At 37.8% G+C, this 24595-nt stretch overlaps 1 protein-coding gene across 1 annotated transcript in view; it reads left to right on the top strand.

Annotated features, from left to right (window-relative positions):
* The window catches only part of LOC142318244 (meprin A subunit beta-like), an 89571-nt gene that overhangs the window by 43768 nt on the left and 21208 nt on the right, over positions 1 to 24595 (top strand). Inside the window, exon 7 of the mRNA XM_075354808.1 lies at positions 9412 to 9529. Coding sequence (XP_075210923.1) covers positions 9412 to 9529 — 118 coding nt within the window. The remainder of the gene's footprint in view (positions 1 to 9411; positions 9530 to 24595) is intronic.

Raw genomic sequence — 24595 nt, forward strand, 5'->3', positions numbered from 1 at the left:
TTCAACTCACCGGACTTCTTAGTATGTTGAAGCAACATACCGCTGCTGCTTCTCAGACGCAATCAAGTCTATCAATCTCACGCCTGCAATCACCAAGACTGCTTCCCATGAAATAGTACGGTAACCACCTGTTGCCGTTGGTTTGCTTGGCATTTCTCCTGCCACCATCCCATTCGGCCGCTCTAAAGCATAAGGGCGAATGTCTGTGACACAAACGGCTACTGAGCCACAAAACAGTTTAGCGACAAGTGTCCTAACTAGCTCCTAGAGCTAACCTAAAAGCGTGAGCGGAATAAGCGTGGTTTAATACACTACTCGCTTGTGTGCCCCACCACCCACTTGTCACATATCACTAAAATGGATAGGCGCACCCCGTCAACTACTAAAACATATATGACTATCAATAATTAATTTATCTTCACAAAAAGAGCAACTCGCTACCACGCCTAGACCACTGAATGCCAGCAAGTACCTGTCCACCATTAAAGCGCTTGGAGTCTTAATCTGGCTGGTAGTCAGCCATATCTCTCGGTTAGCTTCCTACAGCAGCGCGGTAGGAGTCTTTTCTCTTAGGTAAACTACTGATGTCGGTTGATCAAAGCAACCGCATCAACTCCCACACGGTCCGACAATGCGGCTCTCACCACATTGACTCGCCGCTTGTGAGTGGCCAATTTTCCCCTTGACCTCTATGTTCCAGGGTGGCCTGTGTTCTGGCCCCCTCAAGAGCTGGCCAGTCGAACATCATGTGTTTGTTCAACTGGAACTCCCTGCAGACGCACAGTTCATCAGATGCCAGGTGGAACCAAAACAAATATTGGTTTAAATTTGCATGGTTGGAGAGCACTCGGGCTCCTGTTGCCCTTAAAAATGAAGGAGAGACCTCTGCCCAGATCCTGTATAATTCTATACAAGGACCTTCCCTTAGTCGTGGCGTGCCATTCTTGCTGCCATGCTTCCATCGCGAGGCTGTAAAGCCTCCTCTGTCGGCGGGAGATGGGCAACTGTTCGAAATTTAGAACCGGTGCATTGAGATCACCGTTCCGCTCCGGTACAGGCCCGGCACGAAACTGCATCCCAAATACCTCGACCTCTCTGCCTCTTAGCAATTTCCACATGGCCGTCCAAACTTTCACCACTAAATCGATTAGGAAAGCCTTTCCCAATACCCATTACCGTTAAAAATATTAGGCGTTGAGCCCTTAATAATATGTCCCGACAACTTTTATATTTTACCCTGTCTGCCAAAATAGGCGCCGCGTATAGCATAAGAGCCTTGCACACGCCTTTATTGCTGACCATCCCAACCCGGTTGGGGAAGACACCTACCTAGTGACATTCCGGTCGCCACACCACCCGCTCCCGTTCTTTGCCCTGTTGAGCTTTAACGGGAGTCGTCTATCGCCCTCTGACTTTTTACATCTTATAGTAATAAGCCAGGCCTCGTTGGGATGCCACCGATGTAAATGCCTCGGTAGACATTTGCATCAGTGATTTAATAACTCTGCGTATTGCGTACGCTGTAGGCTTCGTCCGGACATCTTGAATGTCCTATATCGTATCCCTCTGAACTAACTAACCGAGTTCGCGGAAGCGCGAACCCCGCGCCTAGTTCTATTTATTATAAACCAATTTCGTGAATGTCTCGTAATTTGAGGCAAAATAAACCCAACATACCACCAAACATGTTGATCGCAACAACGAAAATTAGTCCTAGTTCCCTTAGTGAACTCAGCTTAAACTTAGGTTAATAAACCCCAGACTTAGGTTAAATTATGGACACCGGTCTGGTCCACTAGGGAGAGGCGGACAGACCTCCTACTCCCACTCAGCACCATCGCAGAGTCCCGCATGACATTCACCACAATAAACTATCGTCGAGATGCCGCTACACCTCACGGTTGCATGGTGTCCCATGCCCTTCGGCAGTGCAGTCGCCGTTCCGCTGACAGCTTCAACAATCAAAGTCATCTCTTTCTAACTAACCGTGGCTCGCTGCCAAAGCGCCTACCTTCGGCCAATCAAACTGTCTAGGCGGACCCTAGCCGCCCGGGCAACTTCGTACCGTAGACAGACATACAGGACATGCTCTACCGTGTCATCGATCCTACAGTCCGGACACAAGCCGGACCTAGCCAAACTATCCCTAAAAGCATCATGTCTTGAAAGAAACTGAGTAATATGGCGATTGGGGAAACCCAGCTAATAGCTCGCAACTCCCTAACATTTGGAAAAATACCATGCGTGTATCGACCAGTAGAAGAATCGTTCCACCTACCTTGCCAAGAGTCAAAACATTGGTCTCCAATTTCTTGCATACGCCCTGACGTTAGAAGGCCTCCCTTCTTAGAAATATACCGCTGGCTATACTCCGTAGCCAAAATATCTAGAGGTTTTATGCCGGCGATCACAGTGACTGCCTCTCGCGAAACATCTTGTAACCCCTGACAACAGCTAACAATAGGAGACACTGGATTCGCAAAAGAATGTCCATATAACATTGAAATTATAAACGATGAGCCCAGACGGGCTCAGCGTACAACATTATGGCCTCACAGACACCTTTGTAAAGAATACGTATGGTATGGTAATTCAACTCCCAGATCCTGTATAATTCTTTGCCTGTATAATTCTTTGATCCTGTATAGTTCTTTAACAAAAATCTTTAAGCGCGTCCTTACCGGTGCGGAAACCATACTGGTCGTCCATCAGCATATGGTTAGAAGTTAACCTACTTTTAATGCGGAGGTATAAGACTTTCACGAAAACCTTACCTACTACAGGCAAGAGCGTCAGAGGACGGTAAGAGGAACTTGCAGTGGGATCATTGTCGCCATCTTTGAAGAGCAATTTCAACACACCACGTTTCCAGCACGCTGGGAAGTGCCCAGCAAAAAGCAGCTTATTGAAAACCCTAGTCAAACGACCAATAATGAGAAAGCAAAGTGCGAACAAGGAGCTCCACCGTGATACTATCATATCCGGAGGCTTCTTTCCTAGCTAGGCTAAAAATTACTTGACGGACTTCCACCTCGGTAATTTCTGAAGACATAATCTCAGAGCAAAAACCTACAACTTCCTTTCGGACACGTCGATGATACGAGGTCTCACCAACCTTTGGTATACATACACCTTTGGTACAACCTTTGGTACATATACCTTTGGTATAATCTGGAAGTAGATCGTCCATCAGATGAGTGAGGACACGATCTTTATCTATAACAACACTATTTTGGGTCGAGAGAGCATACAGAAGGATGTCTTTTTTCCGCTTATGATCAAGAACTCGATAGACAACATCCCCCACTGGTCCTTATTACCCTACTCTTGTACAAAAGAGCGCCAAGAATCACGTTTTGAAGACCTAATCTTTTGAAAATACTCGGTCCTCTTCCAACGATAATCCGCTATCAAGACTGCACGCCGATCAGGATTATCCGCGCGCCGTGCGGCTCTCCTGAGCTGGCCCACAGTCCGCTTCATCGCAGTCAATTCCCGAGTCCACCATCTAGTTACTCTCTCTCGACCCGTACTTCTTGGGATAGAGTGTTCAGCGGCTTCTACTACCACAGAAGAGAAATTCTCTGCCAGGACATCTAATGGGACCTCGTCCAGATTTCGGGTAAAATCTCGCAGGCTGGCCGCAAGAATGTTAGAAATCTTGGGTCAATCCGCACGCCTGTGCAGGATGCGCCCCTGCTGAACAGGAACGTCCGCAATAAAGACATCGCGCAGCCCACCTACCCAATCAAAAACTGTTAGTTGGTGATCGCTTTTGCAATGATCGACTACCGACCAATTCAGAATCCTACCAGGGATATCCTTATCAATGGTACCATGGAAGGCCCTCCGCAAATCAACTGCACCGGCGAAGGTAGTCAGCTCGCCGGCTATATTGAAAACATCAAACTGATGCTGCGCGATGAAACCTTCGATTAATTCACCGTCGTCGTCCGTGATCCCATTGTGCCAAAGAAGCGATTTGGCGTTCGCATCAACTCCTATAAGAATAGGACGATCCTCTACTAGCCTAACAATTCTATCCTATCTTTCCAAATGCTGTTCAGTGGGATCTCGGTACTGAAAGTACGAACTAATAACAACCAGGTCCAAACCATTCACGGCAAGCTTAACAACGATGTAATGCGTGTCAGAGGCCTGCCGTATGAAGACACTATCTATGCACTTCCTGCACAGAACAGCGGATTTACTATCACCGACGTAAAACTTATTCCAGCCTGAAAAACCTGGCAGATCATCCTTAACCACATACGGGTGCTGTATAAGGAGAACTTCGAGGCTCCATTTCTCAACAACCTCACATAACTCAAATTGGACTGCATAGGCTCCCTGGACATTAAGTTGACCGAACCTAACCATCAAGAGAGTTGAAGTACATCTCAACTGCTCTCAAGTAGCAACCACACTCCTTACTATTCACCGAGTGCCTATGACTTTTCCGTAACAGTTAACGCAAGACGGAGCCTCCTTTTTCTGGAAACAGTCGTCACACTTATGACCTTCCTCAATGTGCGCATACCGACACATACTTACAGAACTTGGCCCTGTAGCCAAACCTACAACACTTGAATCACCGTTGTACGTCAAGGTACTCCTTGATGCGACAGGACGCAAAGTCCAAGAAGATTCGTACCTCCGACACGAACGTCTGGTGGAGACCAGCCCCTAACTAGAAGACACCGTGATACCGTGGGACCACACGCTTGCCAGTCTTGAAGACCAACCTATACTGGTCCTTGAACGAAACCTCGTCCAAGTCGGTGTTTTGCTCTCGAATAAAAGACAAAACCTCCTCATCAGAGTGGCTTCGCTCAATGTCATAAATAATGATCCGGGGCCTTCTCAACCGCTTGGGGTCAACCGTGACCTCAAGCTTCTTCACAGCCGAAGACTCTGTGATGACTCGGACAGTCTCCTTGTTATCAGCAACCACTACCAGCCCTTTACTGATCTTCTTAATGTTCCTGATTTGAAGCACCTTTCGGTTACCACGAAGGATAACCTGAAAGTTGCGTTTTAGTTCCTGGCTTGTGGTCTTCGAGCCCTCCGCCCTGTTGACAGAGAGTACCTCTGGCTTCTTGGCCACCTTGCTGGCTTCCCGCTTGTTTTTCAAAACATCAGCGTAGCGCCTGGGCTACGCTGGGACCTGCACGACTTTTGGAGTCACCTTAACTTCCTTGGGATTAGAAGCCAAGGATTCGAAACCATCTGCTAATGCTGCTACCGCCTCATTTATCTTCATCAGCCATGGAAGAATCGTCTTTCTCGTTCCAACGCTTAAGCCTCCGGGAAAGGAAAGATACTCTACGAGGTAGTCCAGGTACTCCTGGACTACCTTGGCCAGCGGGACAGAACTGCCTGGCCCGGGCGGCTGCGCCCGTGTCCATCGCGCTCGACTCATCATCAAAGGAGGTGGACAGCACGGGCTCTGGCTTCCGCTTCCGCTTGGATTTACGGACCTCCTGGAAACTTCCATTACCGAAGATTCCCTAACTAACTAACCCTAAGACTAAACGAAATTCCGCCTGTCTTCCTCCTATCGCACTAAGTTTGGCAAGCCCATGTACGAGACAACTGCCCGCAGCGAGACGGACAACAGGATACCTTAATATTCTCCTACCACACTATGCATCTCTTCACTGCTGCTGGAACGATTAAGTGCAATACGTCCAACGTACGGCAAGAAACCACGGTTTACTCCCTCGTTCTTAAAAGAACGCGAGTAGGATTAAAGGGCGCTACCCTTTACTCGTTACAGGGGCTTACGACCAGCAGTCGTTGCCACCTTATCGCCACGCTGAGGCTGGTGCCCGAACAAATTTTCGCCTTGCACTATGTGCACAAGTAGTAACTGACGAGTCTCTGAATCAAATAATGCTACCGTTGCTAAAGCACTCTAAATCGGATTCGCAAAAAACTGTCAAAGGTACACACTCAACAACAGGTCAAAACACAATGGAAAAAGAGACTCAGACACAACGTAACTTTATCCGCATCAAAGGGCCAACGTTTTATTGCTGACAAGCAAGGAATCGTTTAAGGTGTTGAAACATGCGGTAGTTACTCATGCGGTCAAGTCAGGATTATAAGGGGATGCTTCTATTTCTTCCAGCCAAATCATTCAATCAGACTTTGAGTTTCATTGGTAACATGCGAACAAGCATTGTTTGAAGTAACAAAATCCCCTGAATGAGAATGTTTCTCCTGTTGTTTTGGATTGCAAAGTGTAGTTTTTTGAGAGTAATATAATAAATAACCCCAAATCAGCTGATTTGGAAGTCGAGAGTTCCAGCGTTCAATTCCTAGTAAAGTCAGTTATTTTTACACGTATTTGAATACTAGATCGAGGATACCGATGTTCTTTGGTGGTTGGGTTTCAATTAACCACACATCTCAGGAATGGTCGAACTGAGACTGTACAAGACTATACTTCATTTACACTCATACATAACATCCTCATTCATCCTCTAGAGTATTATCTTAAAGGTTATTACCGGAGGCTAAACAGGAAAAAGAAAAGGAAGAAAAAAATATAATATACAACGCATTTGTAACTTCACCTCTCGACAAGAAGTTGACTAAAAAATTCCCTACCTTATCCTAGAAATCAGTGCACATCATTTTATTTTTTATAGAAATGGAGTGGTTTTGAAATTTTGTTTTTTTCGGAGATGTTATGTGTCACCAATACATAAACTGATATTTGGTTTTTTTTGGTGATGAGAGATCCAATTCTCATCACCAGGCACTACTTGGCTCAAATAATCGACTTCTTCATTTTCGTATAAGGTAAGAAAAGACATAGTACAGCTTGGGTTTGTGAATCTCCGTCAACACTTTCGACACACAACGAGAACAGGTTTTTGATATTATGCCAATTTTTTGTTTTACGATTTAATGCATAACTTTTCATGAGATTTCAGGGCATTCAATAAATAACTAAGAAATTGTAAACCGTTGATTTTCTTTAAATTTTTCATCCAACTCACGATACTCGAAGCTGTATTCGTTATTCGTGGAGGAAGGGCGCCCAATCCTCCGCTCGTCATCCACATTACTGCGTCCCTCATTGAACTCCATAATTAATACATTTTTTTTTACTATGAACTTTACTAATTTTCTGATGACTATTTTCTGCTTGTTTGACATTTCTTGGGTTTAAAAATTGAATATCTCCTAATTTCAGCGAGATTCTCGACTGACTTGAACATTTTACACGCTTTATGCCAGTTATAAAGAAATGTCGTTGTAATTGTAATAGCGTAAATAAAAAGCCAACGAATGACATGTGGTGCACATACTCGTAGCTGTGATCGCAGCTATGCGGCGATGTTAAAAGGAAACTATACTCGTTTTCCAAATACGCCACGTAATTCTCATCTACAGTCGCCACCAAGTAACGGCAACTTAGAGTGGCGACGAGTACTATCCAACGCAAAAACATGTTCCTCGCTTTTAGTAATTCCCCCTTACAAAATAAGTGTTCTATTTTTAACAAATGAATTCAACAATTTTCAGATGAAATACAGTCGACTAATTCTGTACTCCATTATAAAATATAGTAACGGATGACAAAATATTATCTATTATTAATTACATGGTAAATATTGCGATACATGGTTATTACTGTAACTTTAATTACTTTCTGGATAATGAATTATTCGTTTAACTCCTCAGCTAGAATACTCTCCTCATTGTCATCATTATCTTCAGTATATTTGTCCGCTATTGTCACTGTCACTACTAAAAGAGGCAATTAAACATTCTCAGAAAATCTATTAACGATTATTTGTTCCTTCGATTTGTTAACCCTTTCACAGTAAGATTACCAGTATTCGTCGCCATCGAATTCATTATATCTTCACACAGTTTCAGCGCTTTTGACATCTTAAACGCTGTGCTGTGGCTCACAACATGACGTTTTACATCTGAACATGCCATCTCGATTGGATTTAAATCAGGATAATAAGGTAGAAGCCACAGAACTTGATGCCCATTTCTTTCCAACAATTCGTCAAATTGGTATCGTTTCCTGTTACTATTGTTCAACTTAATTAGTTCATAAAATTGTGCTTTAAGCATTTGAGAAAAATGAAATAAGATGTTCCTGTAACCAGGCAGTCATGTCTTGTCTCTTGCATCATGAGACTGGCAGTTTTTAATGAGTATTACGATACGGAGCATTGTCAATAACTACTACAGACTCAGGAGGAAGGTTAGGAACTTAATTTTCTTCAGTCCATTTCAAATAGTTTTTAGTACTCATGCTATCGTGGTAATCGCCATTTTTTGATTTGGGTATCCAAGTTAATATTTACTGCGTTATTTATAATTAAGCGTTCACCTTTATTTATTGTTAAATGAAGTCCTGCCCCGCTGACGTCAGTCAATGATTATTCCGTTGAATGAGATAATACGATCTCAGAAGTATACGATCTCCCGGTCACATTTTCTAAAATCATTGATTACCCGCAAATATGAAATGCTTTTGTGCCCAATATCATGTTTTTCAACTAAAATTTTCCTTTCATTTTCCATTTTGTGCCACTTAAAACCTAATTCTTTCAAGATTCTTCATGTTTCACTATCAACTAGTTTCACTGCCATTAAAATTAATTTTCATTTTCAATTCTTTACAGAGTTTGTTAACCGTTGGCAGCTCCCTTATCGTTGAATGAAATTCATTCACAGTTTGCATAACCACACCTTTATCAAAATCATCTAATCTGGTAATTCGTTTAGAACGTTTCTTTTTTTTCGAGGTGATGAATGAACATTCTGGCCCCTCGGATAGAAGAGATTTTCTTTTTCTTTTCTTAGACTCTGAACCAGAATCCTGGAATGCCACGGGCAGCTGCAGTTCTCTCTTTACACTTCTGTATAGCAATTAAATGCTTGTCATTTTTTTAATTTTCCTACAGCTAAAGATTCTTTCTTCATGAAATCGTACACGTTGTTTACAATTTCATGTGCCTGTCTTTGAAATTTTTTACATTTCACAACAGACTTAAATTCAACCACAACTATTCACACATGAACAAACTCCTTTAAAAAGTTTGAACCATAAACCACTATAAAAACTTTTTACAAAATATCGTATCGTACATTAATCGACTATCTAACAAAATACATGACACACACCAAAAGAACTGTACTGAGAGACTAAACCACAGAACTGAACTTTATATACGTGGAAAAGCAAAAGAGAAACAAAAATGAGATAAAAATAATTGTTTTGTATTTGAAACATGATGTCACTTTCTTAATAATGTACATACACAAAAGTACATTGCTTTGTAAACAACAGTTGCATCATGTTTATACTGCTAAGAAATGACTAATCATGGTGACTAATCATTCATTATTTTTTATAGAACAAATTTATTTTAGGATGGTGTTTCACCAACTTTACAAGCCACAACAAGTGAAGAAATTGGACCAATCTGGAAAAAAAGAGGGCTTAGTGAAAGTGATATAAGGAGGTTGCAGAGGCTATATGAGTGCAATGGTAAGGGAGATTATTTTTTTATTTACCTATTTTTTTGTTTATAATGTAAATCCTGCTTTAATGAATAGGCCTCTAGTCCTATTAAAGGCATATATCTCTAATTCCTAATTTTATTTATCATTCAATCGTCTAAAACAGAAATATTATTCTGCTGTTTACTAATTCTGCTGTTCAATAAATGAAAGTTCACCTGTAAATATCTAAATATACTTAAATATTTGCTATAAATTACTTTAAAAGGCTTTTAGCAGAGTTCCTTTACAAAGAAAATTAATTTCTTATATTAATTATAACTTACTTTGTAGGATATGAATAACATATCTTACATGCATCTGCCTAAAGGCAGAAACAAAAGCTTATTTAATTTGAGACAGTTTACATCATAAATTACCCATGTTTTCATCACAAATGTTATTAGGCAGTTAGGATTTGGAATTTTGGAATTTGCCTCTTTATTTAGGAACATTTAGAAGCATATATACGAGGTCAAACAATAAAGTAATGAGGTCAATTTGAAAAAAAATGTTATGTTTTTAGACAACTGTAATGTTATCTCCTTCAAAGTAGTCTCCTTCTGCCTGCAGCCATTAACTCCAATGCTTCTGCCACTGTTGGTAGCACATCTGGAACTCTTCTTATGGGATTCTATGTAAGACTGTTATTGCAATCCTTTGGACATCTTTTGTTTTTAAATAGTGCTCCTTGATTGCTACTTTGACTTTTAGAAATAAAAAAAAGTTGTAAGGAAGAAGATCTGGTTATAAGATGGCTGTGGTAATACTGAAATGCCTTTTGCAGTCAAAAACTGCTATATAGACAGTAGTGGCTTGGGATGATGCATTATCATTATAAAGAATCCAATCATCAGTAATATTTGAACAGATACAGAGGATTTTTTTTGAAGTCTTTCTTGTAGAAATGTTGATCTGTGTTGAATTCTGTGAATTTCTTTATAGAAATATTGATTTATTGTTTCTCTAGGAGAGATTTACTCTTTATGAACAATGCCGTTTGAATCCAAAAAGTACAATGATGTCCCAGTGACACCATTGCAAACTTTAAAATTTTGTCTCTGCCTCATACTGGAAGAGCCAACACTCATTACCAGTGATAAAACAATTCAGTAATTCTGTATTGAGCTCTGTCCACAAGGTCGATTGTGTCCACTATGGTCTTTGTCTTTAAAATATGTTTTTCTTCAGGAAAAGCATTTTATACCAACAAAATACTTGTGTTTTTGACATAACATAACTCCCAAAAGCCTTCTGGAGCTTATTGTAAGTTATTGTGGCATTCTCACCAAATTTAATACAAAAAGAAATAGCATATTGTTTTGCAATATTTCTTGATTCCATTTTCGTGATGAGAAGGGAAAGCACATCTACACTTCTTACATCCCTACTCAAGACTGAGAGCTAGCAGTGATATGCTGCTTGGACTTGTAGCAGCAGGAGGATTATGATTAAAGATGGTGTGTATGGATGCTGCAGAATTGCCATATCACATAAAAAATCAGTTTCATTACTTTATTGTCTCATTACTTTATTGTCTTAATTTGCATGTTAATGAAAGCTGCAGTGTAAAAATAGTTTGTTTATCTGACAATGTAATGACATTGACCAATAATCAGAACAATGTTCTACCCATCAACTCTCTGTACCTTTAAGTCAGTATTTGGAAAATTTTAAATAAAGATCTACTGCAATTCTACTTCTAAAAATTTTGGATTACTATTGCACAGCTTGGTCAAGACTAAGAAAACCAATCTAATTTTTTCCAGACTACAAAGTATTAATAAAAATTCAAGAAGTGATGAACAACATGATGATTTATAATTGATTAAACTAATTTTTATTTTTCAGGTTTTTTCAATAACAAAACTTCTGTTCATAATCTGCAAAAACCATAGCAATTCATGAGAAACCATTCATCCTTCCAAAGTTATTGTGTGATGCACAATCTCTCCTGTAGGAGTTATTGGAGCTTATGTTTATGAAGTTGAAAGAAAAAAGGGCTGTAAATTCATTAGGGTGTCTTATGTTAATGTGTTAGTTTAGTTATCTTTTTTGTTGCTGAATTTACTTCACATTCAGTAAGAAAGAAAACATGTTTTTGACAAGACGAAGCAGTGAGACACACAACATAAGTTTTCAAGTCGTTTTGCAAAAGCCTAATAACAATCTTATTTCTTAATATGGGAACATCACATGTCTAGGTTACTCAATCTTTCAGCATATGTTTTCTTCCCAATGTGGGTATTGAAAACTCAAATATCAAGTGCATTAGCACTTCACACTAACCAGGAATTGAAACATAAAATCCAGAAGTTAAATTGTTTTGAAGTTGCTGCAAATTGTGATGGATGAACAACAAAATAGTTCATTGTTCTGCTTACACAGTGCTTGTAGCAATATGGTGGTCATCACCACCATATGCTTCAAAAGTATGAAATAAGGATTCTGTAACTTTTTTAGTTTTCAGTAAAGTTTTGTCTTCAGTGCAAGGAATTCAGGGTTACAGCAGTTATTTGAAAAACGATTGTTTCCATTTCTTAGACAAGAAAAGTAGCAAAATACTGTAGTTCAAATATTTATTCCAAAGAATTTTCTTTATACTTTCTCATTAGTAGATGAGCAATCAAAATTCATTGAAAAGTTGGAATTAATTTATGTCTGTCATTAGTCATTTTTGAACAAAAAATTGTTTTTTGTCCAATTTCGAAACCATTACACCAATAATTTTTTTATGTAGGCCCTGCCATAATTCACATTATTTGTCAGTTGCCTTTAAAAAAAATGTTCTTTTAAATGCACTTCACAGCCTGTAGTGAAGAAGACTGTTCATAAGAAAAGAAAATATCTTACAGTGAATAATATTCACCTGCAAAATTCTACTACTATAAAGTACAATGTAAAATCAAACACAAAAAAGAACTATACAAAATGGAGATTGAAATAAAATTAACAAAAAAAGATGATAACTGTAGTCTTCTCCATCAAATACTGGATATTTTTCCCCTGCTTCCTGGAGCTGGATATGCATTAAAGCATCACACAGCTTTGGGAAGTGCCTTTGCGTCTAATCACGAGGGTGGGCAGCCAGGCCCGGCTATGCCATTTCCAGCCACCCCATTTTCTCAATCAGGTCTTGGTCTTTTTTGCCTGCTTCTAACAGGGATAATCCCGAGGGGAACCCTTGCCGGGTCTCGGTCTTAATAGCTCAGGATTTCCAGAGTCCCCGACCTTCATCGCCACCGCCCAACCGTGTAACACGTTCCTACGGACAGACGACGACTCCAGCCGAGGCTGTCTCTCATCCCATCACTTCCCTTTCTTTCTCTTTTAGTATCCCCGACACGAACGTTGCTATCGTGTGAAAATTCTCGGCACTTGCCAGCACTGCCTCTACTATGGACTCTACGTCGATCTACCCCGTGTTCGCGATATTTTCGGCACTGCACCTCCCACCTTGGGCACTGGAATGACACGTGCTCAGGTGTGTCAGGATCCCCACAATACGGGCAGTTGGAAGCCTCGCCCTCCTCCGGCAGCACAGGTAGCTCCGCCCCCATGCCCCATGCCCTGTCAAGAACTGTGTAAGCCAGAAGTTGGTCTTACCAAACCTCCTCCCGACCCACACTCGATCCGGGGTATCAAGCGATGTGTCCACTTGCCCTTGGTGAACACATCCCATCTACTTTGCCAATCAGGCATTAAAAAAGCCTGTGTTTCCTCTCTTGATTCGCCGTTATATCTTAGAGCACGTTGTTTGGCTAGTTGCTGCAGAGACGGGATTCCCGTCACAACCATTACCGCCTCCGTTGATACAGAGGCGTACGCCGAGATGTTCTTGAAAGCAGTACGCCTCTGTATCCCCACGAGTATTCGTCTGGTGCGCTCCACTTCTAAGTCTCTGTCCCACACAAGAACCCCGTACAATAACAGCGAGTTCACTACACTGACATATAATTTTCTTTGGATGCCCGGGGGTCCTCCAATGTTATCGAGTAGTCTAGTGTGCTTCTTCACCAACAGTACAGCTTTATCTCCCGTCTCACGAACGTGAGGCGTTAATTTCCTTCAACCAAACCAAGACACCCAAGTACTTGGTAGTGTCCCGTGGTTGGACCGCCTCACCCTCTACGCGTATTTTTATGGGCTCCAGACTCGTTGATCCGTCATACTGATGTATGCCATCTTTTCCTGCGATAACCACAGACCTCTGTCTCGCATCCACTCTCCAACACTAGCTATTGCAGTATTAGCCGCGTCAGCAACTGCTTCCCCCGTCCTTCTACCACGACAAGGGCGAAGTCGTCTGCATAAGCAATCGGAATTACGCCGTCTGGATAACGCAGCTTCAGAACCCCATAATACACCATGTTCAACTGCAAGGAACCCAGGACTGACCCCTGGGGCACCCTGCATGTGGAACGAAACCACAACTCCGAACTTCCAAGTTTACAGGTTCCTTTCATGTAAGTAGCTTTGGACCATTATTCTCATGCAGCTGTCTATGCCCCACTCCCCCAGCGTCTGGAAAGTTGACTCCCAGCTGAGGGAATAAAGGCATTTCTCATATCCAGGATGACCACTACTGGAATTTCCTGGTTCTCCAGACCGGCTGCTCGTTATTCACTATCCTTACGGCCTTCTTGACTGCGTCGACCGTAAACCTCCCTCTCTGAAGCTATATTGCCTTTCGTAAAGTCCTGCTCTGGTCAGTATCGCCTCTTTTAGACGGCTCTCCATCATTCTCTCGAGTAATTTAGAGATGTTTTAATTAGACACAACGGCCTGAACGAAGACGTTCCCACTGCATTAGTCTTCTTTAACAAAACGAGTCTCGCTCGCTTCCATTGCTCCGGAATGTGTCCTTGACTCAGTATATGCTTGACTCCAGTTATTCTTCATTTATCTTGCATAGTGTCAACAAATTCTGGCGTTACCCTCTCCACTAATCTTTGACGTATTCCCTCCGCAGACTTCTTACATCACTTCTTAGAAGTGGCCAGTTTCGTCAGTGGTTCTATTCTCTGTAGGGCTTCTGAGTCGTACCGAATCATTAGATGATCCGACAGGCTCTCCTCCTGCAGGACCTCCCAGTTACAGTAATCGCCGATGTTGTCTTCGTTGGTAAACGCCAAGTCGAGCACCGAACGCGATTCCCTCCGTACAAACGTGTCACCTTCTCAGTTAAAACATATCAGCCCCAGTGCGCTCGCCCATTCACTTAAGTATCGTCCTCGTAGTGTAGTAAAACGACCAGCAAGATGCGGAGACTTGGCGTTGAAGTCTCCCGCTACTACGACCGTCCTACCTCTGTTTCTGTTTACTTTTTGGCTAAGGTCTTCCAAAAAATCAACGAAGTCTTCAATGTTTGTATTGGGCGAGTGTTAACAACCATACATCACCATCTCCCCCAGGTCAGCCCACACATATCCTCATCCCGCATCATTTGCTACTACCAGCGTACTATTCACTGGGAACCCCATCGCTGCCTTGCCCTTGAGGTCCACCAACCTTCTAGCCCCTGCCACTACTGCCGCGTTCGGTTCAGCCACAAGTATTATGTCGACGTTCTCTCTCTGTGTGACTTCGTAACAGAGGTCCATAGCCCACCGGCTGTTGTTCGCATTAAATAGCAGATATCTCATTTTGTCATGCATCTCCCTGCCCAGTGACCCTCCGTACCCCAAAACGCACGGGCTGCTGGGTCCTCACACTGTGTCCTCTTATGTCCTGCTTTCCCGCAATTGTTGCTTTGAAACAAAGGTTTCTTCGATCGGTACTCTGACAATTTGATGCTACGTGGGCCGTCCACCATCACCTGTAGCATCTATCGGCTGTCTCTCGCACGTAAGCGCGACAGTACAACCATCCGATGCGTATTCGACTCTCAGTAAGTGTAATCGCTGCGCGGTGACTAGTAACACCTGTGGCATTCCCCGTTTCTTCAAGGGCAGGAGGTAGAGATGTCACTCTAAATTCCTTCTCCTCACCAAATACCTGAGCTACTGCGTGCTGAATTTCCTGTTCAGTTGTTTCCCTCTCGATGTCTGTAATGTGTATTATGGCTCTTTGGCTCCCTTTTGTCCTGAAATCAATATGGAGATCGGCAGCTTTGTTGCGCACTGTACATTTAATTCTTCAGGCTTTTGTGATCCTTTTATACAAAGTTCCTCTCTCGTTTCTCTTCTGAGCGAGAGAAGTTCACTCGCCTCCTCCTGTGTTACGATCTCCTTCACTTGTCTCAGGAGATCGGCATAAGTCTTACCGTTAGCGTTCACTACCAGAGTTCTACTTTCCTCAACCGCTGGCGTAGATCTCTCAACTCCCGGCTAATTTAGCTCTTTGAAGCTAAATTAAATATTTCTCTCGTTCGAAGGGGCGATAAAGATTCTAATCGAGTCTTCCTGTCCTCTGCCTGCATATGTCACCATCTTCTCTATCATACGGCTAAGTCTACCTTCCGGTATGACAAACGTCAGTTTCTGCGATTCATTTAAAATCCCCAGCAGTATCGCAGCTAGTGTCTTCTGCTTTCCGTTCGCCAACGCGTAGTGCACTATATAACGCGTCATGCTCACAGCTGGTGCACCTCTACCCATAACTATTGTACCGTCCCGTGTAACATCTCCGGGCTTAATTTCATGTTTTCGCAGTAATACAGCTACATTACCGGTTTGTAGCACTGATCATCCCTCAGTTTGTCGCCCCGATATATTGCACAACTGCGCCATCACCTTCCACTTCTGCCATATTCTTAATGTACCTCAGGATCTTTAACAATTCTGCAGACCAACTTCTGATCACCAGTCGTACGAGCTCCTTGTCATCAATAATGTCCTCCATGATTTGGTCATGTCTCTGCCCCTGATTTCCTCTGTCTGAGTCGCCAGTGTTATGTCTAAAGGAGGCGACATTTCCTTCAGCGCTTGCAGTTCTTTGAATATTCTGGTAAGCTCCTTTTCATGGTTGATTATATGCTTCTGTAGTCCAGCTGCTTCAAGGTAAATAAACACACTCCCAGTTGTTTCACCAGGTCATCCATACTTCCCGGACTAACCTCCTCTTCCTTAAACGATGGCGGTCGAATCCTCTACTTCGCAGACTTAACTTCAGTCTTCACCTCTAACAGATGGCCCAATAGCAAGTTATCTGAAAAGATGAACTAAATGAGCCAATAAAAAGAGAAACATAATGCATATTGTCTTTGTTTTATGTTTCATGGAAAACAAGTTTTACTGCGTTCAACTCTTTAAAAAACAGTTTATACATATTTGGGCAATATTTTTACTTGTTGGTACTACAACTGTGATGATTGTACCTGATAAGTCATAAATAGTTACTTTCAAAATGACTGTGGGATCACAGCCATTTTAAACAATAAGCAACGTTATAAGCAAGGCTTACAAGGGAAAGTAAGGAATGAAATGATATTCTGTTACCCCTTCTACATTGAACTGATTTTATTGTATTGTATTACCAGATCAGGATGTCAAGTCTTTTAAGGTGTATTTCATATTTAGAGCAAGTGATGCCTTTATTCTGCTCACTACAGGGACTGGATGTATTGCAAACATCACTATTTTTAGAGAAAGCAGCATGATGCTCCTTGTATTTCAGGTAGTTTACATCCATTTTAGTCATATGAAAAACTCAAAAGGTTAATGTAATGTTAAAGTGGCAGATAAAAAAAATATGCCCATTCCAGTTGAGTAATAATAGTTCTGTAGACTTCAAATCGAAGATCTCAACTTCGAAAGTAAATTTAAGATGGGATTAAATACTTATATACCAAGTTATAAAACCTTACTCTTCATGTTAGTAGACAAGAAGAATGACACTGAAATATCTTCTTTCTTTCAGTGATGCTGTTATTTATATGCTTTTGTAGCTTGCACACTATCATAACAATAATTTGACTAAAATATCAGTCTGATGTAAGCTGTATTCTTAAACTGTACATCATTATTCTTGCCCAGTATACTGCTTGGCAACAATGAATAATAAACATCAAGATATCAAGTAGAATTTTACCAACTTTTTTTCTTACTTCTGTTAAATGAGCTTTGCACCCTTATATTAATTTATTAATTTTAGTATTATAAACTCAGACATGCTACACGCAAATCAGTTGCTGGTAACCTTTGAGATTTGACCACTATAATCCATAGAAATTAAACCAGTACTTTTATTAAATTAAAAAGTGTTTTTTTTTTTTTTTTTTGTAATTTCAAACATTTCTCATGACGTTTCATAATTGATGTTGAAGAAACAAATTAAGCCTATAAATGCTTTCTTATATTATTCTAACTTTGTTGTTTTGAAATTTAATTTGAAGCTCCATCTTTCTTCTAGTTATGAGATTTTTCTAACAAGAATACATTTTGTAGAAAAAGCAAAATCTTTTGTGTGAGATATTTAAATTATAGCTATGAAATTATATAAGAGAGGTTCTCTTATGGAATTTATCTTCAGAGAGGTTGATGATGGAAACTCAGTTATTGCCTGCTTTTAAAATCTGCAGAAAGCTTTCACTGTTGATTATGGAGTACTGATTGAAAGATTCATGTTGTATACCAATAGATATTTTTAGATTACCTAAACCTCAGAACTCAATCTGTGGTAGTAAATAATACTACAAGTGGTCCCTGGAGTGATAATCAGTGGTGCCCCACAGTAGTGTCCTGGGCCTATTTTATTTTTAATATTTATTTACTCACTAACAAAAGTGAGATTGAATGGAAATCTGACCCTTTTTGCTGATGATACTGCTATCTTTTATTTTGGATCTATTGATACTTTCCACAAGGATGCTCAACAAGATTTGGATTTTATAGCTGACTGGACTAAAGCTAGTAACATTAGGCTCAACAAAGATGAATGAAAATACATGATTTTTAACAAAACGTTCAGAACAGCTCATAGCTTGTAACGTTACTATTAAAGAAGTTAATAATGTTAATACCTAGGACTAATAATGGGTAGAGGGCTTACAATTTGATAAACACATAGAAGCTATTCACAGCAAAATGAAAAAAATTATTCATCCCTTGTGTCATGCTTCATACTGGATAAAGAAACCAAATTCAAGGTCTACTGTGCTTATATGCAGTTTATGTTCAATTAGTTTGCAGCCGTTTGGGAACAAACTTCTAACAAGAACATTAATTATAAGCAAGTGACAGAACAGACTACTAAAGATGATATTCTCTAAATGCAAACTTTATGGGATTTGTGAACTTTATAGAGAGCTTAAGTTGCTACCAATCTGTGATATTGTTAAATTGGACAGTGCAAAAAGCTAATTCAAAAAATTGTGAATAATCTAATAGATAATGATACTGCTTTGAAACAATACTATGCATTCACAATTACTATATTAGAACACATCAAAACTAAAAAATGCAATGGTAAAATCAACTCCGTGAAATCTTTAAATCACTAAATATTGTTAATTTCAAAATGTCTGTGACAAAACTCTTGTTTGAAATGTATAGTTTATTTCTATTGTTTTGTGTACACACGCGATCGCGCGCGCGCACACACACACACCTCTCTCTCTCTCTCTCTATATATATATATATATATATATTTATAAGTTACATTACTGAGAATAGATAATGAATTACATTCCATAAGCTAAGTGTGTTGCCTATCTCTAGTTTCCAGGAAAAGCCACCGTGAGAAAGAATGTAATGCAGCTACAATCTTTGTTTCTTTATTCTAATAACAATTATTCAGTCTCAGTCAGGAACTTATGTAGTTAACATGTGTACTAAAGTCTTGTACTAGTAGACTCTTTCGATATTTAAAGTCATTTGCATGTACGCGTAATGACATTTACAATTACATGTATAATAATTGTAACGATTTTTGTTGTATAAATAAAATTCATGTTTTTTAAAACCGGAACTCATGTTTACACATAACTGGCGCCATCGGTAGGACACCTTGAGGACGGTTAGCAGCGTATGTAATCGAACTTTAGTTTTCAAACCATTGTCAAAATAAAGGTCATCTCGAGAAGTTAATGAATATAATTTCTTCAATCATCGTATCGTTAACGAGGTACGTCGGACGAAGAGAGTAAGAGAATATATTCGTCGGGAGTCCACATCGAAGTCAGCAATCGATGTAGTCTGGGGAGCTAGTTACCTGATCGATTCAGTCTTCCAACTTTCTTTTTCTTTCTTTTTCCAGTTTAGTCTCCGGTAACTACCGTTTAGATAATTCTTCAGAGGATGATATGTATGAGTCTAAATGAAGTGTAGTCTTGTACATTCTCAGCTTGACCATTCCTGAGATGTGTGGTTAATTGAAACCCAACCACCAAAAGAACACCGGTATTCACGATCTAGTATTCAAATCCGTGTAAAAATAACTGGCTTTACTAGGACTTGAACGCTGTAACTCTCAACTTCCATATCAGCTGATTTGGGAAGACGCGTTAACCACTAGACCAACCCGGTGGGTTCAGTCTTCGAACTACAGCGACGTAGAAGATAGTACATCTTTACAAAGCTGTTCCAATCGGCAGAATCAGCGAATATAATCCTGATCGACAACAGTAACAAACCTACGAAATTTCAAAGACATTTCAAATTTTTACAAAAAAAATTTATAAATTTAAATTTAATTTAATTTTTAAATGTTTAATTGTATAATTAATTCATATACACTAATATTCAGGAATGAATCATTTTCAGCAAACTTCTACAATGGTAAATATCAATATGTTCGTTGTTATAATTAAATGAATCCTTTCCAGAGTATAAATTATCTATGGAAATCTAAAAATCTATGGAAATCAAAAGTACGCTGAAGGCAAAATCAACCTTTAAACACATTGTCCAAGTATATGAGGCCCAGGTAAATTTTAAAGACTATAAAATCAACGTATAAAGTGAAGAATAAATATGAAATAATGATTTTGAAAGAGTAAATTCTTTTCAAAGGATAAAGCCTGTAGAATACAATTACCATTAAGAATAATCGATTAACTTTTTTGAGTAAAAATTAATCTTAATAATATAAAATTCAATCACATTTTCCTAGCAGCATGTTTTTTTAATCATGGTGTTTTGTAAAAGGGAAGACGAATTTTACGATAAACAGAAAACTGGAAGGCTATATTTTAAAAAAAACAGAATTTTTAGTTATATTTTTTAGGTTTTTTTATATCTTTCCTTAAGTTTTAGACTGGTTTGAACGAACAAAATGACTATTTAATGAAAACCGTTCAGTTGGGATTCAAAACTTTTTTTCCCGCGGCAAAAATTGAAAATAAATTGGGTTAAAAAACAATCTGGGTTTAGACCAAGACTGTGTATTTAAGAGTTAACTATTAACTGATTATTTTCACGTTTGAAAATGATTAATTTTAATGCAATTTTTGAACTGAAATCCCGAAATTGAGAAGAACATTTTTAAATTCATGCTCTTTCCCATTTAGAAGTGATTTCGTTACAGAATTGTCAACTTTTACCAATAGAATATGGTAATTGTCAACAATGACCAAAACAATTTGGTAAAAGTCCGAATTATTACTGTTTTAAAATATAGAATTGAATAATATTTATGTGTATGAATTAAAATTATGTATATGAACTTGTATTAAAATATTAAGTAGGAATGAATTGTATAATGTTAATAACAGAGAAAGTTATGTAGTAAATGTTAGTAATAACTGAAAATAAGAAATAATATTTTTAAGTGGGTAATAATAATAAATGACGCAGAAAATGAGATATAATATTAAATTAAATGGCTTAGACTCACTTATAAAAATGATTATTGGTAACATGGACGCTAATGATGAAATAACATTAAATGAAATAAAATATAGGCAAAATGGTTTGATTGCCAAATATTAATAAATAATATTGAAGTTAATATTGAAATAAAAATGATAATGAATAATAAATAATTATGAAATAATTGATTACACACTTAAGTAAAATGATATATATAATAATAATGTATGTTTTAATAATAAGAAATTATTTGTTGATTATTATGTGAATTATTTTAAATATTTTGTATTTAAAATAAGATGTATTAAGTATTATGTAAAGAGATATTGCTGTAAGGATTATTTAAAATATTATTTGTAAAGAAAAGAAAATGGATGTATAACTATTAGTGATACTAAATTTGAAACAGAGTAGTTACATTAAATGTTTCTAATTATAAAATATATTATTAAGTGAATTATTAATAAAGGACTAGATTTAAATGAAACAATTTAGCTGGAACTTAAAAATTTAGAAAATATAATTATGAAATACTTAACTAGAAATAATTAATAATGTTGTGTGAAAATAATATTTATTATGTAATATATAAAAAATAATTTAATATTATATGAGGCTATATATAAAAATATTTTGTTGAACACTTGTAGAACTGTACTGCAACAATTTTCACTATCAGAATACGTGACAGATAAAATTACTAATTTTATATTACAACATATGTATAATGAAATAGAAAAACACACAAACTATATATATATATATATAATATATATATAATATATATATATATATATATATATATATATATATATATATAAGTATATATATACTTATATATATATAAGTATATATATATACTTATATATATATATATATATATATATATATAATTTAAAATCCAGCAATTATACATTAAAATAAAACATTTATTAAAATCAGAAAGATTAAGAATAATTGTATTAAGTAATAATTGTAATAACACTGATAGACAAAAAAAATGTAATGTTTCTCTAAATGTGATACCATTTCTTGAATTGCTTTTTTGTGCACATTACAAATCTGTAAATACAGTTTTCCGATCACCCATAGCTTTAATTGTATTAAGCTTCAAAAAAAATTATGGGAAGATATAATTAAAAACTATAAAATTTTCAATTTTGCATGGCCATACTTTTAGAATGATTTCGCTGATGTTTTTCTTTTATAAATAGCCTCAGTTACAATCGGCTTGCATGTTAGAACTCCATTTCCCTTTATAGAGACTTTCCATCACCAAAATGACTTGGTGGAACGTTCACCGAGATTGTCACTTACACCTCCGAGATTGTCCGGCAAAAATCCAAATGTGAGTGGAAGAAATGTATTTTCTGGACATATTACATTCCATAGCTCTGAATGAAGTAAGAAGTTGATTAACAACATCATGGTAATTGTCGGATTTTTGTTTGCCGAGAAAATTTTTGCAAATGTCTTTAAATGAAGCCCAACGATGGTCAAAGATGATGTAAATACATCATCTTTGACCAACCCTCTTATTTGAGGACCAACAAATATTCCTCCTTTTAATTTTTCCTTCACTTACATTCGGAAATTTTTGCCTAATGTACAAATTTGGGACTATCTTTCTTCATTGCTTTTTTACAAAATTTTTCATTAGTCCTAGTTTGATATGGAGAGGGGGTAAAAATATTTTTTTGGGTTTAATTAAAGGCTCATGAATAATATTTTTCCCATTTGGAGTTAAGTTGTCTCGTTTCTTCCAGTCTTTGGTAACATAATATTTATCCCTAGCTCAGCTGTCCCATTCGCAAAGAAAACACATGTACTTTTCAAGAACGTCTTTCATCACATTGTATGTCTTTCAAATTAATACCATAATCAATTGGTATTGAAGGATATTTGTTACCATTGTGTAGTAGAACCACTTTTAAACTATACTTGGACAAATCTATGAAAAGGTGCCAGTCCTCAGGTTTATGAATTTGTCCTAAGTGTAACATAAGCTCATCAATATTTGTGCAATAAACCAAATTATTTTCATCAGTAAAGTACCAAGAAAGTTCTTTTTGTCGGCTTCGAAAGCCCAAAATTTTTGTATTTTTTTAAGTAAATTCCATCCTTGCAGTTTTGATCCTAACAATACAGCTTGATTTTTTGATAATTTAAATTCCTAACAAAGTTATTTATTTCACCTTGTGATATAAGATATGGCTTATTGGAAGATAATTCAAAATTAAAATCATTGTTGTCTTCTTCAGTACTACCAGATTTTTCACTGCTGCTTTCGAAACATACATTCACAGGTGGCTCAGGAACTGGAGTAATTTCAACGTGAGGTACAGGCCTGATTGCAGATTGCAATGAAGGATATTTTACAGTATGTTTAGATTTTTTAGAAATTCCAGATACACTTGTTAAATAAAGTAATAATCGGTTACATGATCCTTTGGTTCATGCCAAACCATAGGTACACCAAATGGCAAAACCTTCTGTGTACTTTTCAGCCATCCTCTTAAATATACAGAACATTATGCATACTATATGAGGAGCCTATGACTTATCCTGATCACCAATTTTACAGTGAAAGTACAAATGATATGCTTTTTTTAATTAAAGTTGTAATGTTTTTTCTATTTTATTTTATGGTAAATTCACATATACACAACAAAAGGCATCCACATCATTTACACAATTTTGAGGCATTATGACACTGCACTGTTAACAAACTTAAGACAGCAATAAGACTGAACAAAATTAATTCATTCCTAAATCCAGTGCTTAATAGAAACAACACAGCTTTGTTTTCAGCTACATGTTTTGATCTACACAGACATGATTAATCTTGTCCATGAAGGAGGTCACTTATCATTATTAGATATGATGTCATAATATGTGAATATGATATGATTTAATTCTTTGTCTAATATTGTTTATTTATAGCTTACAAATTATGAAACAAAGTTAAACAATAAAAAATCAGCTAACAAAATACAATATAGAAGCTTAAAATGCTAACTGTACATTGGAAAATTAAAAAAATTCTTCAATTAAAATTTCAAAATTTTTTAAAACTGGTGGGTGATAGAAAGATTCTGAGTTCATATTCGTTTTCAGTATCAAAAACCAGATAAAAATCTTGTATCGCATGTTAGGAAACAAAAGTTATATTTATCAGTGTAGTATATAATAAATATTTCATTGATATAAATTAATTAAATGTAGAAAAGGTGCAGCATTCAGACTTATCGATTAATCTAAATACTTTGGAATTAGAAAATATAAATATAAATAATTTGTAAATG

Source organism: Lycorma delicatula, chromosome 1 (assembly GCF_047948215.1).
Source record: "Lycorma delicatula isolate Av1 chromosome 1, ASM4794821v1, whole genome shotgun sequence".
Taxonomy (NCBI): domain Eukaryota; kingdom Metazoa; phylum Arthropoda; class Insecta; order Hemiptera; family Fulgoridae; genus Lycorma; species Lycorma delicatula.